At 39.4% G+C, this 17,266-nt stretch overlaps 1 protein-coding gene across 1 annotated transcript in view; it reads right to left on the reverse strand.

Annotated features, from left to right (window-relative positions):
• The window catches only part of LOC117293832 (proteasome maturation protein-like), a 61,578-nt gene that overhangs the window by 22,766 nt on the left and 21,546 nt on the right, over positions 1 to 17,266 (reverse strand). The window contains exon 2 of the mRNA XM_033776288.1: positions 15,454 to 15,555. Coding sequence (XP_033632179.1) covers positions 15,454 to 15,555 — 102 coding nt within the window. The remainder of the gene's footprint in view (positions 1 to 15,453; positions 15,556 to 17,266) is intronic.

The raw sequence follows: 17,266 nt of genomic DNA on the forward strand, positions 1-17,266 counted from the left end.
ATACATTCACATACTAGAAGCTATCAGTGCCATAGTTGTGCACTAGGCAGACACATAAGGCGCAATTTCCCTCAATGTCCACCAGTATAAGGTAAGTGCGCACGCGTGATGTGCAATTTCCATATATCCCAGAAAGGGCCTATTGAGCATGTGCAGACAAAGCACGGTAACATATTGTAGCTCTCCTGACAGCTTTTTAAAAAATTCAAAAGTTTTCATTCAAAAGATCAAAAACTCATTTTGACACACACAGACTTATAGCGTCCTACAAGCGCCATACAAATGCTTAAAAAAGATTTAAACAAACGTGTGCGCAAATCAGTCACTATGGGGAGCCAATCAGCATTGTGTGCCAGTACATCTCTACCTGGGGGTAGTGATGAGAGGTATCTATATGGCGCGCAGCCAATGGTAGCATGGTCGACACAAAACCTAGTTATCTGCAGAGACCTTGATGGATTCAAAAAGGAAAGGGTGAAAATTAAAGAATTTACCTGCAGGTACGGGGTACAGGAGAGGGGTAAATGTGGCTCATGGCGTAACTCAATCATCATCGAGCATGATTGAGGAGGGGGGGGGGGGAGGAACATCTTTAAGGATATTGCTCTATAGGCTTTCCTGTTTTGAACATGGCCAGACACCCACCTGTGTTATCTCTGTATTGTCGGTGGGCCAATTGTTTTATGTGTAAATGTTTTCCTTTCTGCACTGTCTTTGTTTGTTCATGGGACAGCCTCCTGGGATCCTGTGCTTGCTTGCTTTATTTATGAAGTAAAAAAAGTCTGTCTTTTTAAAATCTCAGAATTGCTTCCATTCAGAACAACAAGCACTTGCTCTTCCAGGAAGAGATTACTTACATACACGATGTTGACCATAAACCAACTTGCCTTCCCTAGGATGACATCTACTCGTTCAGTCAAGAAAGTTATCATTTACTTTGACAAGTGAACAGTTCAACCCCCCCCCCCCCCCACCAAAAAAAAAAAGAAATAAAAAAAAAAGAAAACTCAAACCAAAAAGATGAAAGGATCGCAACCAAATTTAACAAGGTTGTCCCCCCCCAAAAAAAAATCAAGTACTACCAGACCTTGCCCGCTAGCTTTTTGTAAAGTAGTCCACCGGACTACTATACTAAACTGTGCATTTTTGCCTCTAGGTTTTTGTAAAGTAGTCCACCAGACTACTATACTAAACTGTGCATTTTTACCTCTAGCTTTTTGTAAAGTAGTCCACCGGACTACTATACTAAACTGTGCATTTTTGCCTCTAGCTTTTTGTAAAGTAGTCCACCGGACTACTATACTAAACTGTGCATTTTTGCCTCTAGGTTTTTGTAAAGTAGTCCACCGGACTACTATACTAAACTGTGCATTTTTGCCTCTAGGTTTTTGTAAAGTAGTCCATCGGACTACTATACTAAACTGTGCATTTTTGCCTCTAGCTTTTTGTAAAGTAGTCCACCGGACTACTATACTAAACTATGCATTTTTGCCTCTAGCTTTTTGTAAAGTAGTCCACCGGACTACTATACTAAACTGTGCATTTTTACTTGCTCCCTGGAATTTCAGTGGACCAGATTTAAAAATGTATTTTCATAAATGCATCTCTCTGATGTATTTATGCATGTGGTAAGGTTCAACTACAAGTTTAATAGTCAAATGAAATTACATTCACACACTCAAAAATAGCTTAACATGTATTTCACATTAATTTTCTTTATTTATTTTTCCTAAAAAGAAATTAACACCGAGTATTTTAAACAAGTAGGCTGTACAGTTTTTAGTAGCTTGCCGCTTGAGAAGTAATGTGTGCCTTTTATATTTATAAGATACTGTACACGGGCTGGCGTAATGGTGAGACATAATTTAGGATGAATGTTTTTTCCCCACAGCATTTGTTCTGCCACAGTATTATTCAACGCTGTTATATTGATTGAGTAACACTGACATAAATATCTACCCATCAATCAATCAATCAATTAATCAATCAACCAATCTATCTTAAGGTACACTGTACTATATTGAAAAGTTCATTTTCCATTATGACCAAATAAATTTCCCAGAGGATCTTTCCCGTATTCCCTTTCCAAATCCACAACAAAAAACCATGAAGCTGTTGAAAGTAGGACAACCACTTGCACTTACGCTGACTCCTAATTAAGTGCAAATACCTGGTACTTTGTATACAAATTTACTTGAGTTTGGGAGTCGCTGATAATGGGTCTGGTGAAGACCTCAACACGTTCAGCGCCAGAAGATTTTGTGACACGCTTCGCCCAGAGGGGGAGAGAAACTCATCAACAAAACAAGTTGATTGACTTTCCATTCATTCCTCATTAGGATAACTGCCAAGGACCTTCTGCTGAACCCATGCCCTGATGCTAAAACGCATCAGAGTCTCTATGGTTATGTTACAAATGATATCAGCAGATGTTTTAGGCTGATTGAATTAGGGACACAAAAATTATAAATCCATTTTCACCCCCCCCCCCCCCCCAGAAAAGAAAAGAAAAAGTTTCCAGATTTACTTTGACCATTGACCACGCTTTTGAATGACCATAAACATCAAGTCTAGAGCAACCCCAGATTTCATGAGGAGGCATGAAGGTCAATTGCATCTGCACACTGAATATTGCTTAACAATGTACTGCTAAGCAAAACGAGCAGAATACCAGTCACATGTGGTACAAGTGACACTATATTGTTTTGGTTGGTAACCTTATTCAGGTAAGCATATTTGTGATGTGCTTTAGCTACTTTTTGTGCTTAAGCAGCTCCATGACATTGGTCCCTGGTTGTGACCTTTCTAATCCCTTCAAAATGTCCTTCAAGATGCATTGTAATGTCCCAACTTTAGAATCATCCCAACTGTAGATAGCACCATGATAGGATTGGTACGATCTTGAAAGTTACCCAGTTTAGGGCAGCCCAGTTTTAGTTGGGATCAAGATATCTGTTACTCTACCAAGCGATTGTGCCTCTGCTTAGTGCCCATCTCTACGGCGTTTACCAACCAATAGGGTCTGTACAGATGCGTGAATATATTTCATGGGAAGGGTCTATTGATGCTGCTAAAGTTTTTCTCAAGTTTTGCAATGAGAATTACTATATAATAGATGTTTTAACAAGAATTACTATGTATGACACAATGATCAAACTCAGGTCTCGCGGTAGTCCAAAAATACAAAGCATCTAAATTTACTTCATCAAATAAAGCAACAGAGCTAAAAAATACCGCGACATAGACACGTAAAATTAAAAGCAACACATTATAAAGGCAGTGCAAATTAAAAAGCTGAGTAACAAACACAGGAAGACAACCCTTATGAGAGCCTGCTGGCCGCCAATGACCGGAACAGCCTGATGGCCACCTGAAATGCTTACCGACTAGAAAACAATGCCCAAGGGATGAAGAGACAATAGAGGGGGCCTGGGGCCTGGACTTACTCCCTCTGCGCTTGTTTCAGACAGGGGGGTAAATTTGAGACACTGTGCGCTCACAAACAACCAGACAGACACAGGAAATCATAATTAAAAGAGGTAATGAAATTTGATTAGGACTGAAAGAGATGAAATGTTCATTTGCAACAATGCAAAAACAGAAAATTAGAAACACAGACAGGTGCATGAAATTCAATCATCAAACAGCGATAGCAAATAGGTTACAAATAAATTTTGCGTCTTTTACCTTTTATTTAAAGGTGAGGTTTTCGTTTGGTATTCCACAATGTAATGTCGATCTACCGGCAAATTTAACGAGAACAAACAGTCACCTGTGGAAGTTTTAGTTTAATACTATGCCTGCTTATTGAGAAAACAGCAAAAACTGTCTTGGCATTTTCATCAAAAACATTTGTTTGTTTATTTTGTTTAGATGATCTTCCCGTCAAGGGAACAAGGCAAACTCACAAAGAGGGATATAAATGCCGAGGTGGCAACAGCCAACCTCTCTCACAAAAACATTGGTTTAACATGAATATGAATGGCACAAATCAATAAATTGTGATTCAGTAACTAGACGACAATACTTATTCTAGTAATTGTGAAATCAGAAGTTAGCTTGGGGATTCGAATCCACAACCCTAAAATTGCAAGTCATGCAGTCTAACCACTGAACCACGATGACCGTCAATGTTTTGCAAGGTGACAGTGGGTACCAACCGCATCCCTGGCCACAGCATTCACAAATGGACACCAACAAAATTTGAATCTCTAAAAGGTGTCTTTATTGATTTTAAAATGTTTCCAGATTGTTATTGATTTATAATCAACTGGGTACTTCAGATGAAAAACCAGGGGTTTAGAGTCACTGCTGGAAAAAATATGTCATACATGGATCCAAATTGTAAGGTGGTAATTTAGATGATGGCATTTCCACCTTTTGGTTACCCCTCGAGTTATGGATTTCAAAGAGCTTCTGGGAACAGTATCCCCAGCACTGGAGAGGCGTAGATCAAAGAGCATAATTTTGTTTAACCTGAAAAACAACAGCTTTTTATTTTAGACATAAAGCGTGTATGAATTCAGATGCGAAATTCTAATTGTAACTTTTCCATTGATGAATTTTGGTTTGTCATTTCAAGGTTATTTTCCTTATTCATTGTTGCTCTTTAATCCAACCCTTAAGTACATGCACGTGCCATTGGAAGTCTACAAATAATGCTTGATCAATGAAGAGGGGGAGAAAAAACGTATACTTTTATTTTTCCCGCAGGGAGCTATTCCACGAAACCAAAGAGCCAATTCCCCTGGATGACTGACACAAAGGGGTCAGCAGTTACCACACACTCTTACCATTTGCTAATCCATCAAGTCCTTTTACTCCCCTCTCTTCATGACCTCACCGATGAAGACCTATGACCCAAGGAAGTAGGAAATTACCTTAGTGTCCCCCAGGCTCTGTGACGCATTGTAGTTTACGAGCAATGGGTATTACATTGCACAGCTTGTACACAACTTAACAAAACGGCTAAAAAAAGGAAAGAAAAGCAAAAGTGCCCTGGACATAAACTTCCCAGGTGTTAACGAACACCCCCCCCCCTCCCCCACCCCCAACTTAACTCAAAAGTTTGCCAAATTTTCACGGAATCTCCCAGGGTTTTAACATGCGTTCCTGTACCGCCCACAAAAAAGGGAGCGCAAAATATCTGCTTGGTTTGATAGAAAGTAGTGGCTTGGGACCAAAGCGTAGTAAAATGTGAGATTTGATCACCGTAAGTGGGAGGACAACTTGGAGAAACGCCACGCTTTAGCTGCAGGGGTTTCTAGATAAGAAAATCAAAAGAGCATGAACTCGCTTGTTGTGCCATAAACATGTCATAGTCAGTAAAACCTTAATGCATACAAGTTCTCCCTGGGCCTGAGACATCACATGTCACACTTTTTAAAAGCAAGTACAAACTCTCTCTATTAAAGAAGACAGGGTTTAAACAACTATTATGGGAAAGAAAACATTTCTTCTCTGGGCCATCTCATCGAGAGGATTAAGGTTAATAATAATGCCATGAATAATAAAAGCACCCTTAGAAATATTTAAATATATGCAATGCTCTCAAAGTAAACGATCTTTCACCCCATGCATGATGTCCAATCTTTTGGTCTTTTATAGGTACATGTACGCCACTGAATCGTCACAGATCCAATTGAAAATATCCTTTTTATTGCATACTACTTGGAATTGTTAACACATGTTATTCTTGAAATTATAAATATAGTTTGATTTCTTCATACGGGGTCATTAAGTTTCTACTCATGATCACACAATAATTAGTGCTAATAAGTGAGTCAAACCTTTCCGCCTTGCCTCAATGGTGTGAATGACATCAACGTTTTAAGGAAACTTGACCAACAAGGAGAAAACGCCTACACCTGTCTAGTGACGGGTTTATCTTTACACCTGCTTTTGGTCTTTCTGACTGGTGTTGTGTGGTTTATTTTAGACTCGATTGGCATTTCATTTCCTATTTTTACTCTTCCTAATATAATAAGTAATTTCCCTAGAGAGGACTCACCGTCATCTTGTTCACAAATATTTCATCCGAATGGAAGTCATTCCTTAACCCAAAACAGACAAGGCCCTTTTGCTTACACATAGCCCAATTCATCCAATATCCTTCAAAAGTAGAGAGTTAACAAGCTCAAAAGCACCAAATCCTTTAACCACCAAGTATATAGGCTGTTTTCCAGTTGAGATGCAGGGAATTTGCTTCGCTTTCATATTTTGCCTGAAGTATGAACCAGCATTAAATCTTCCCGGAGCTCAAAAATGTTATGTTCTACACCATCTTTCTGAATTTCATTTAAAATGACGAAAGCAAACCCATACTGGATGAAAATAATAAACGATTGGCCCAATAATGTTTAACAAAATCGTTTAAAATAGCAAATAAATAAATTCCACAAAAATATTATCAAGAAAAAAACAAAAAAACATTAGGACTCGGAAAACTCACAGACTTTTTACTAAATTATCTCAAACGGTTGAATGGCCCTGAGAGGCCACCTGTTAAGTCCGTGTCTGGGATGTTGGCAAAAAATGTATATAATAATAATAATAGAAAAAGAAATCCCCAAAGACTGGGGGGAAAAAATCTGAATATCATATTTAACCTTTGAACATCTTGTAGATTATGTTTCCGGGACCCAGCTGTTGTGTGATTGCTAAATCAGTTGCTGGACAATGCCACTGGAAATCAAGGGGAACAAGAAAATAATCGGCAGGACTTTTCTGGAGGAAATAACAAGCAACCCATGTCAGAGGATTTGTTAAGATTGTGGTTTGGATGTCGAGTGGAACAAGGAAGCTCCACTATACACCTGTTATGGGTGTTAGGGTTACCAGGAGTTGGAAGGGAACACAGACCCAAACCTCAACCCTGACCAAAACCAAGCCAAAAGCACACACGGGTTGTTTAAATGAATGCAATTTGTTGAACTGTGGTACCATTGACAGAATGGCTTCATTTTAAACTTTTAGTTTATTAAATGCTTGATCAAAACTTGTCCTAGATATCTTTCCAATTTACGTCATATCACTTTTTCTTTGGTCCACACTGGACATCACCCACTTGAATGCTCCCCATGCAAATAAAGTTCTTGGTCAAAAGGCACAGCATTCAGTGTGGCTGGACCAACGATTTGGAGCAATCTTTCTTCTGTCGCAAACCCACTGTGCACAGTCTTACTGTGAATTCAGTGAGGGCACTGTATAACTTTGAACCTCACATGCAAGGGGTTTAAAGTCAGATTTAAAGAATAGATTTCCTTGATGACAACTGGTTTATAATTTATTTCACTGTAAAACATCTGCCAGAGGAAGACATCATCACAATCGTCAACAGCTATCTACTGACAAAAAAATGTGACAGGAATTAACAAGTCAGTACATCAAATCCCGCCCCAACCACATGCTTCTAAAACCCCAGAAGCTTGTTTCATCAAATCCTTTACACTTGTTTGTCACATCTCCCCACCTACAATGTAGATGTGCTGTTCTACTCAGGGAACCTGATTGTGGACTGACAATCAACAGAGTGTCCAGGGGAGAGGAAATTTATATCTTGAGGTGCAATGAATGGACATTTCGGGGCCAACAGGATAAAAAGGCCATAGTTTTGGGAACTCTGTAGTACCCATCACCTTGCATAATTCGTAACAAGGACAAGACAGTTAAAATTTAATTGGTTATCGGAAAAATTTGTTATAAATTTTTGTTCGAATTGACCTTAAAAGAGTTGTCATGTTGGCCTTCAACTTTTCGTAATTTATTGACCCTAATAAATCAACTTAAATGCAGGGTCAGGTTTGGCTTTGAAGTGGTAGCGTGCAACATTGTTACAAAAGAGTTTAACACAAATGCTTTTTTTTTTTTTTTTTTTTTTTACACAATTAGGAAGAGCTCAGTTGTTTCAATTGCCTCATACATTTAATGGTTTTTCGGTTTTTCTGTTGTGTTTTTGGTGGGTTTTGGGTTTTTTTTTTTAGGGGGGTTGCACCATTTCTTTTGTGGGTAATTACCAAAGTATGACCCTACCTTCAAAGACCTAGATACATTGTACCTTGTAATGATGGCCACATTAAATGTTTAGTATTCATGAGCAGACCCTTTACACACACAGACCCCCTCCGCGTATTTTTCAAGAAGACATACTTGTGTTGTACAGTTCATTACTCTTTAATTAAACTCACTATGATTAAAGTAAAAACAGATTTGCATGATTTAACACATTTCCACTGTCGTGCTTGGTAAAATGTCAACGCTTAATTGGCAGACGGTGTCCAAAACAATGGTTTAAAAAATAGTTTAAATTTAAACGAGGTTTTCTCCAAACATGAAAGTTTGCGTCTCTTTGTGAAAATGGTGACGATATGCTTGCATACTTTATTTAATTTTTATAATATCCAGTCCTGTACTTTGTTTAACTGGTTCACTTTTCGTTATCGGAGTTCATCTCCCTCCATTTTTTGGGGGAAATATTACAATATCATCGCGTGCACCCTCGTCCAATATTAACCATTAAACCATATGACAAGGTCTGGCTGACGCCACCCCAACCTCTTTCTTTCTCTCTCTTCTCTCACTCCCACCTGTTGCTGCAACTCTGCCGGGGGTTTGTTGACAGAGTTTTCTGGGCAGGTCCCCCGGGAAGGGGTGGGGGTTAGAAGAGAGAGACCTGTCCAGACAGGCCGCTTAACAAGTACTTAATAACTGAATGGAAATCTAACGATGTCATTTCTTCTGTTCTGAGCAAAAAACAATGTTACTTATAGCATAATGTAATGTTTGATGAAAGAGTTCTGGCTGAAGTACCAACCAATATACGTAACGCAATGAAGTGGCGTACATATCATTGTGACAAGATAACAAATGTCAGTATAGAGGGATGTTTAACTTGTTCATTGTTCTTATTTGTGATAATGCCAACTTTAAAATCGATTGCCCCTAACTGGGTAACTCGTTGGTAAGACGCCACAAATCATTCCAAAAACTTTTTTTGTTTGTTTTTGGGCCCCTCCTAAGTTCATGTATCATGGACCAAATAATTTCTTCTTTTTCCCAACTCTTTCCAGTTGACTGCTTCTGTTACACCAGTATACACGTTTACAAATGTTTGTGTTGTCAATTAGCTTTAAAGAGAAAGACTCTGCTTGAGTCAAACGGCCAGGACGCTAACTATTTTTTGCAAAACTAAATTGAGTAAATAATTTTGTTTCAAAAAAACTTGATTGTCCATCTATTGTTTGTCAAGAAAAATATCCGGAGGCAACAACAGGGAAGCCAAATTGTAGAGGGGGGGTGGCTGGAGAGGTGGGTTTTCGAGACAAATCCTCAAGGACCACGTCTGGGGTAGAATCTTAATCCTCAAGCTTATTCCCCCTAAATGTTATGCTTGATGTAAGGACAGAGTGAGAGGGTGAAATAAACCACATGTACTATATGAGGGTACATTTTATTATGACCTCTATTGGAATTCCATATGGCTGGCTAGAGAGTGTTCCTCTAGAGCATGCCTCAGCAGTAGAGGTGGGCAATGACCGCCGTTTTGGATGTCGTGCGATCTTGACAACTGGTCACCACCACAAGGGGTACCAGTGATAAGTGCATGAGGGCAGCTGCAGGTCAGAAATGGCGTAACAGGTTACCAGGGTTATGCTCATTGTCAGAAGGTATTATGACCAACGATGACCAATCTGTGTACAAAGGTTGCAAGGACATGTGCAGAATGGCGAATCCACCTGTGACAATTTCTTGCTGAATTCGCATACAGCAGTACGAAAATCGATCACCTGAATGATTTTCCTAACTAAAAGAAGGGGCTCACCGGTCAAATTCAATTTTGTAATGTACTCATTTTACAAAAGTTTGTTTTCTTCCTACTTTTTTAATTGTTAACTGAATTTTAAATTTTGAACCACATACACAATTTTGAAAAAAGGAATGTTCGAGAGGTCTAGAGCATAAAACTCAAAATGCCGATGGTTGAGTCATTGGACAGTGGGTTCGAGTTCCGCTCATGACACCAGTGTTCATAAGCAAGACACCATAACTTTAATTGCTTCTTATCACCCAGGAGTAAATGAGTAGGCCCTACATTAGAGGGTAAAGATGGATGGATGTGCTGCATACTCCTAAGGAGTTGAGATGGTTTAAGGAAGGCTGAAGGGAAGAAACAGAGTATCCACTAATACATGAATGACGTACATGTATCTCGCCTAAAGATCTGTATACTGTCAAAAAAAACAGAGACAGGTTTTTTAACAAAATTGGAAAATCTGTTCAGATTTACCACAACAAATCTCCTCCAATTGCTCAACCCAAAGCAAAGTTAAACTGCGTCGAAAGCGACAGCCAAAACAACAACAAAGACCTCTTAAGGCCTCCTAAGGTAGGGTCTTGACTTGATCAAAGTCCATCTGGTTCCAACAATCATTGATCAAAAACTGAAATCTGATAATCTATCCAAAGTGCTTCGGGAAGTGGGTCCCAGTAACCCCTAATTTCACTGCTCTCTCCCTGGGCAAGCATCAAGGACACAAACTCCCAAGAAACGGTTCAACCACAGAGTAACCAACAACTGTTTCAGTTAATCCTTACAGGGTTTTGATACCTTTTGTGGATCAAGTTTTGGCAATGCCATGAATCCCTACTCATTGTAAAATAATTTACTTGTAGAAGTTTCAGCTTCATTAGACATCAATCTTTGACAGGGGTGTCTTGTTAATAGGTTGTACATGCTTTGAAAAAATTAAGCTCCTGATGCCACAATTAATTTTGCGACATTGTTTTACTAATTTCTCAAAAACTACAGCACCTCAGCAAGTAATATTTGAAGGGAAGCTTTGTACCATCATAACGTCAAATTGAGCAGAAATTTTCACAAGCAAAATGTAAAATGTTATGGATGTATTGTGCATCACAAACATTGAACCAAAAATGGGTGCTTTCTATAACAATGAATCAAATAATATAGTAAGGATGGTCCATGTGTTTTGGAGGAAGGGGTAGTCATCAACCACCCTACACAGATACTTGTCACAACTGCCGAAACACACCCCTCCGACAATGATTCAGTCCAAATACAAATCTGCTGGAAGTGTGCCAACTATTGATATTTTGGGAAGGGGGGGGGGGTGAGGTTAGGGACTAGACCAATAACCACTGAGTCTGTATACATATGTTAAAGATATACCACCACCTGGTTCTGTTTTGTACAACACACTGCATGTGACACTCCGAGTAACATTTATCCGACCCTGGGAAGGAGGGTGAATCATTTCTCTCTCTTTTTTTCATTTTTTAATTTGTTTTATTGGGGGGGGGGGGGGTGGGTGGGGGTGAGGGGGACTCCACACATGCATCATCAAACCCTGATTGTTACTAGCCTTTGCTATTACTAAATTTGCTTGCATCTTTCGAAAAAGACAACAGACAACAACTTGCAACAAAGATAAAGATTTGTATTTTTTAAACTCATGTGCAATGCACTGTTAATTAAGTATGTTTGTAGTCACAGGCATACATGTACTACTTGGATGGTATTCGAACCCCAGACCCCCTAAAAAGCTAGACGATTGAATAATTGTACCCAATAACAAACTGTAAAACTTTAACCAACTCTCAAAGTTTCCAAACTCCCTAGGGATGTGTACAACCTCAAGCATAGTGCAAGTCAAATTCAACTGAAAGACTTTACCATCGATATCACTATTCAAAATCTGCGAATCAAATCAAACAAGTGTACATGTGTGTACTCAACAAGAAAGCTGTTGCATTTGGTGTGAACGAACAAACACCTTTGCTTACAGCTAAACACATAAATGGATACATAATATTGATAAATTGTTAAACATGGAACAATGGACTTGTAACCAGTGCGTCACAGTAACCTATCGATAACCCCTTAACAAATCTTCCGAACAGCAGCCATTGTCAACAGACAGGACCCACACCTGTTTTGCCTCCACGCAGGTCAAGGTAGTTCATATTGTGGTAAACCAGCCTATATCCATAATTCCCCCACAACTTCACTTTCCACGACTCCACCCATCGCAAAAATATCCGAACCACGTCAAATTTGTCCTCTGAAAAAAGCCTGTGATTATACACAGATATCCTGATTTTAAGCTACTCTACTTCCTCAATAATCTCCAGCGTAATATGATCCGACTTAACCGCCAATAGTTGTACCTTATTCATTGTGTAATTGCGACAAATGCTAAATTTCCTCACCAGAATTTGTTAAGGAAATACAGAACATGCACACGTGCAGCGGAGAGACAGAAGGAACACGTAGTAATTAATCAATTAATCAAGACCTGTAGTGAGCTGTTTACTTGTACACATCCTCCAATTAAAACTTAGTGGCTCAGAGGTTTTACTTCACCTTGTGTCAGTGGCCTGCTGATTTTAAGCCATTCATGATTGAGTCTATCTGGACAACTTCCTTTACACTCTTCCAGGCCTGATGCTTCGGTTCTGAAATGGCAGGGGCACCAAGGTGTTTTCTCCTTCGTAAAGGAGGAAATTGTAAATTTCTACTGGATCATTTTAAGTGGCACCAAGGCAATCACCAGGGGAGAGTTGCGCCCATGAAAAATCAGGCCTGCACTTCTTACAGCGGAGGGCGGAACTGCCAACATTTGCATTTTGCAATAAAGGGAGATTTTATAAAACTACATGTACCAGGGAGATATTTAAAATTAAAAAATAGGGAAAATAATCCTTAACTCTTAGTTACTCTTTGTACAGAGGAACCAAAGTGTAGCCTGGAAAGTGCATGCCTGGAGAGTGCATGCCTGGAGAGTGCATGCCCCATACCATGCTAGGTATACCTGGGTATGCCAAACAACTACCTCACATACAACTGAGCCTTCGGGGTATGTAGGACACAGACACTACATTAGTCCATGTTCCACTTATGCTCACGAGATAACTAACACCATTGCCCTTAACCGCACATTGCAGAGTAATAAATACCCACACATCTTAACAGTCATTTTACTGAGGATGACTGAAGCGAAGTATGATCTAGTCTTTTCTCACTTACAAACCCACCCCCCCCCCCCTTTCAACAACCCATCCTAGGATATGAGTCGTCAAGGCGCACACACGCTAATGACACAAGACAGAGTCCGGATAACCTGTGCGTGACAACCCAATGGATACGAGTGAGTTTTGGCTGTGCCACCGAGACCTTCCTCAGCTTGTTCTGATTTACGAAATCTCTCTCCACTACCGGTTGATGTTGTGTCCATTTATCCTCAAGACGACTTCTAGCGTCTAGTGTCTGCTAGGCTTGGGGTAACCCCCTCGCCTAAAACCGCAACGGTGCGCCTTAGTTTTAGTAGTCAACGTCAATCACTTCCATTTTCGTTATAAACCTGGAGGTAACAAGGTTGTGTGAACAGACAAAATCCCCTGAACCATCTAAAATATTTAGCAACAGGCTATTCCTGTCTGCTTTGATAAAAATGGAACATTTAAAAAGGATACACCTGGAACCTTACAAAAATTCTCTGCTTATCATTAAAAAAGTGGAGCCTTTGTACACATAACAACAAATTTAATTAGGTTTTTGTTGCCAATCAAATTAGCAAACACCAAGTTCCGAAGCACAAGGGTACGTGTGTACACAGCACACACAATTCATTGTTCACAATTACAATAAAAAGGAAACTTAACCATGGTTGTTTACAGGCATTCAAAATTAAACAATATCAATTTGACTGAAACTTATAACTACAACCCCAAAGCAAATTTTCTAGGACCAATCAAAACAAAATCCATGGTGAACCTGGTAAAACGCACACAAAGTTTGACGTGAAACAAAGTTGGATACCAAAACAGACGATGTTGGAACTGTTTGCTTCATGCATGGCACATTGCCAATTCTGCTAACGTAGCAGACATGCTCAGAGTGTATTTATAGCATCCCAATCAAGCGGAATCAAGAAACAAAAGCCACTTTTAGAAACGGCACTCATGACACATCCCTCTCGCAGCAATCCCAGAAGCCCTTGGAAAAACTTTTGTTTAATCACGTCCCCGGATCTCAGGACTGAACCTGAGCGCTTATGTCGGTAATAACAAAAACCTGGTCCTAATATTGTGCCTCAAAAGATACAGAACTCATGACAAAAACTGCAGAAAATGTTGTCCGCCCTAATCCCGCTATTTGTTTAAGTTTTATGAATATTACATACCTGTAGAGAAACCTAAAAATTTGACAGTTGGGTCCAACTCAAATCTTTTAAACTTTGCAGGGGAAATGTTTTTATGTTAAACTGCTGATGATAAGTGCCAACAACATTGGTGTTCATCCCAACTATTCCAAGACTATCTGACCCATTTCATAAACAATACTGAATAAGTGTCTGTCGCACAATGGTACCAGACTTTCCTATCTAGAGGTTGCTATACAAAGGCATGCCCTGAACCATGTGACGTAACAACTTTCCTATCTAGAGGTTGCTATACAAAGGCTTGCCCTGAACCATGTGACGTAACAACTTTCCTATCTAGAGGTTGCTATACAAAGGCTTGCCCTGAACCATGTGACGTAACAACTTTCCTATCTAGAGGTTGCTATACAAAGGCTTGCCCTGAACCATGTGACGTAACAACTTTCCTATCTAGAGGTTGCTATACAAAGGCTTGCCCTGAACCATGTGACGTAACAACTTTCCTATCTAGAGGTTGCTATACAAAGGCTTGCCCTGAACCATGTGACGTAACAACTTTCCTATCTAGAGGTTGCTATACAAAGACTTGCCCTGAACCATGTGACGTAACAACTTTCCTATCTAGAGGTTGCTATACAAAGGCTTGCCCTGAACCATGTGACGTAACAACTTTCCTATCTAGAGGTTGCTATACAAAAGCTTGCCCTGAACCATGTGACGTAACAACTTTCCTATCTAGAGGTTGCTATACAAAGGCTTGCCCTGAACCATGTGACGTAACAACTTTCCTATCTAGAGGTTGCTATACAAAGGCTTGTCCTGAACCATGTGACGTAACAACTTTCCTATCTAGAGGTTGCTATACAAAGGCTTGCCCTGAACCAAGTGACGTAACAACTTTCCTATCTAGAGGTTGCTATACAAAGGCTTGCCCTGAACCATGTGACGTAACAACACCCTGTGACCAATCCAGTCATATTACCAGACATAAATCAGAAAAACAGCTTACTTTGACTCCCATACGCCTCTCTTAATACTTATGCATGACATCATAGCTCTTACCCAAAATGAGGCTATGGGCGCACGTTCCCCATCACTTGCAGTGGCTGCGCCCATCGCCTCGTTTTGAGTTAGCATTGTGACGTACCTCATGCATAAATATTAAGAGAGGCGTATTATCATAAGTTCAAAGTAGTTTTGAGTAACCCTTTTTTCAACATTCTCAGCTGCGTATTGCAAGGGGGATACTGTAGGTTCACCATTACATACTCACCCTTTCAGCATGAGGTCTGGTACCCCGTAGTTCTTACTGTCATGCTCAACTTCAACTGCTCCAACTGGTGCTGCTTGGAATCCGGCCATGTTGTTAGTGTTTCTGTACACACATTCAAAAAGAGGATAAAAACCACAAAACAAATCATTACAAATCTGAAAAATTTACCTTTTGGAAAAGCAAAACGAATGGATGGTAAATTTCACTCATTCTGAAATGAGTCTGCGCGATTTATTTCAATACAGTCAGTATTTCACTTAACCACACTCCCAAGCAGGTGAAGCTTTAACCCCCCCAAAAAGGCCATTTCCCAGGAGTTTGCCAAGGTAAGTTAGTAATTTAAATGTGAAAAGAACAACTGAATTTACTGTTAATTGGGCAGTGTGACAGGGGCTCACGTTGACAAGCTGGGATATCTGACGAGTACAACGCTACAAGAGTACATCACTACTTGTAGCTTTCACATGATGCATGGTCTGATCGTTTGCTAGTGTGCATTCCAGTGATATATCAGTCTAAATAAATTTACACCTCAAACAAAGTATGAACGATCGTCATTTGAGAAAACCGGCAGAGCACATTTAGATTTCCTTCATCACCTCCATAGAATCACAACACACAGCCGCAATTTTGAAAATTAAGTTGTCGCCTTCGTATCAAAACAATTTATCAAACGCAAAGTATACCTTTGGTTTTTGGAACAGTTCAATTGTTTTAATCCTATATAAACATCCTATATAAACGGAGCTATATACAAAAAAACTAGTATGTGAAAATTTCACCACAAAAGGTGGTCGAGTTTTGCAGGGATCGCCAAAACTCAAGAGCGAAGAATATCCATGCAGGAAGAATAATCTGTCCTCAGATTCCCATAGAAATTTATATCTTTTACATTTAACCACATTGTTTTTATAATATCTAAAGCTGGTGTAGGCTTATAACAAAAGGCTTGTATTGCCATTAATTTTAAGAGTGATCACCAAAGGTATACCTTCCCTTTAAGAAAATTATTTTTAATTCAAATAAACAATCTTATTTCCTAATTATTCAATGACTGATCACACGCAAGAAATTGAAGTTCCATTTGGTGTAACTCATCAATATTATGATCATCTTTAAACCCAATTAAAAGTTTCCTTTGGAGATTGAATACAGTAAAAACATTTACAATGCTACCAATACAGTCGCCATGCTGTACTCTACAGGTAAGGTTTGATAGTTGTGCACTGCATTACTTGCGCCTTGATGGTTGTCGATGTTGCTTGACTTGGATTTCATCTAAAATTCTTTACGCGCTGATCATGCCCATTGGGACATGCATGTGAGCTGTTCCATTCTGATCAAAGGGCAACTTGGCTTACTTGTTGGTCTATAATTGTAATTTATTAATTTGCTCACTAAATGTAAAATGAGAGTGTATGACATTAATCAAGTAAACAAGTTGGATGTTATTACTAGGACCTCTTCCTATACCCGCCCTCTCCCCACCCATCTCAAAGAATTATGGACTTACTAATTGATGTGTTGCTAATTTGTATGAGGAACTGAACTGCCAACCGGTGATCCATTCAAGGCTTAAAATACATCTTATTTATCTTATATTATGACAACATTTTGTCGACATACATTATCATCGATGCCGGCTTCATGTTTTACATTTATGAAGGAAATGGAGCAATGATAAAATTGGTCCCCTTTTTGTCAAACACATTTGGTTTTTTGCATGTGGCAAAGAGGAAATTATGGCACTGGCCATATCAGGGACTCTGATTGTGGCTGTAAACTGCCATCTACAGTATATCCTAAGGTATTT

This window comes from Asterias rubens, chromosome 8 (genome assembly GCF_902459465.1).
Source record: "Asterias rubens chromosome 8, eAstRub1.3, whole genome shotgun sequence".
NCBI classification, from domain to species: domain Eukaryota; kingdom Metazoa; phylum Echinodermata; class Asteroidea; order Forcipulatida; family Asteriidae; genus Asterias; species Asterias rubens.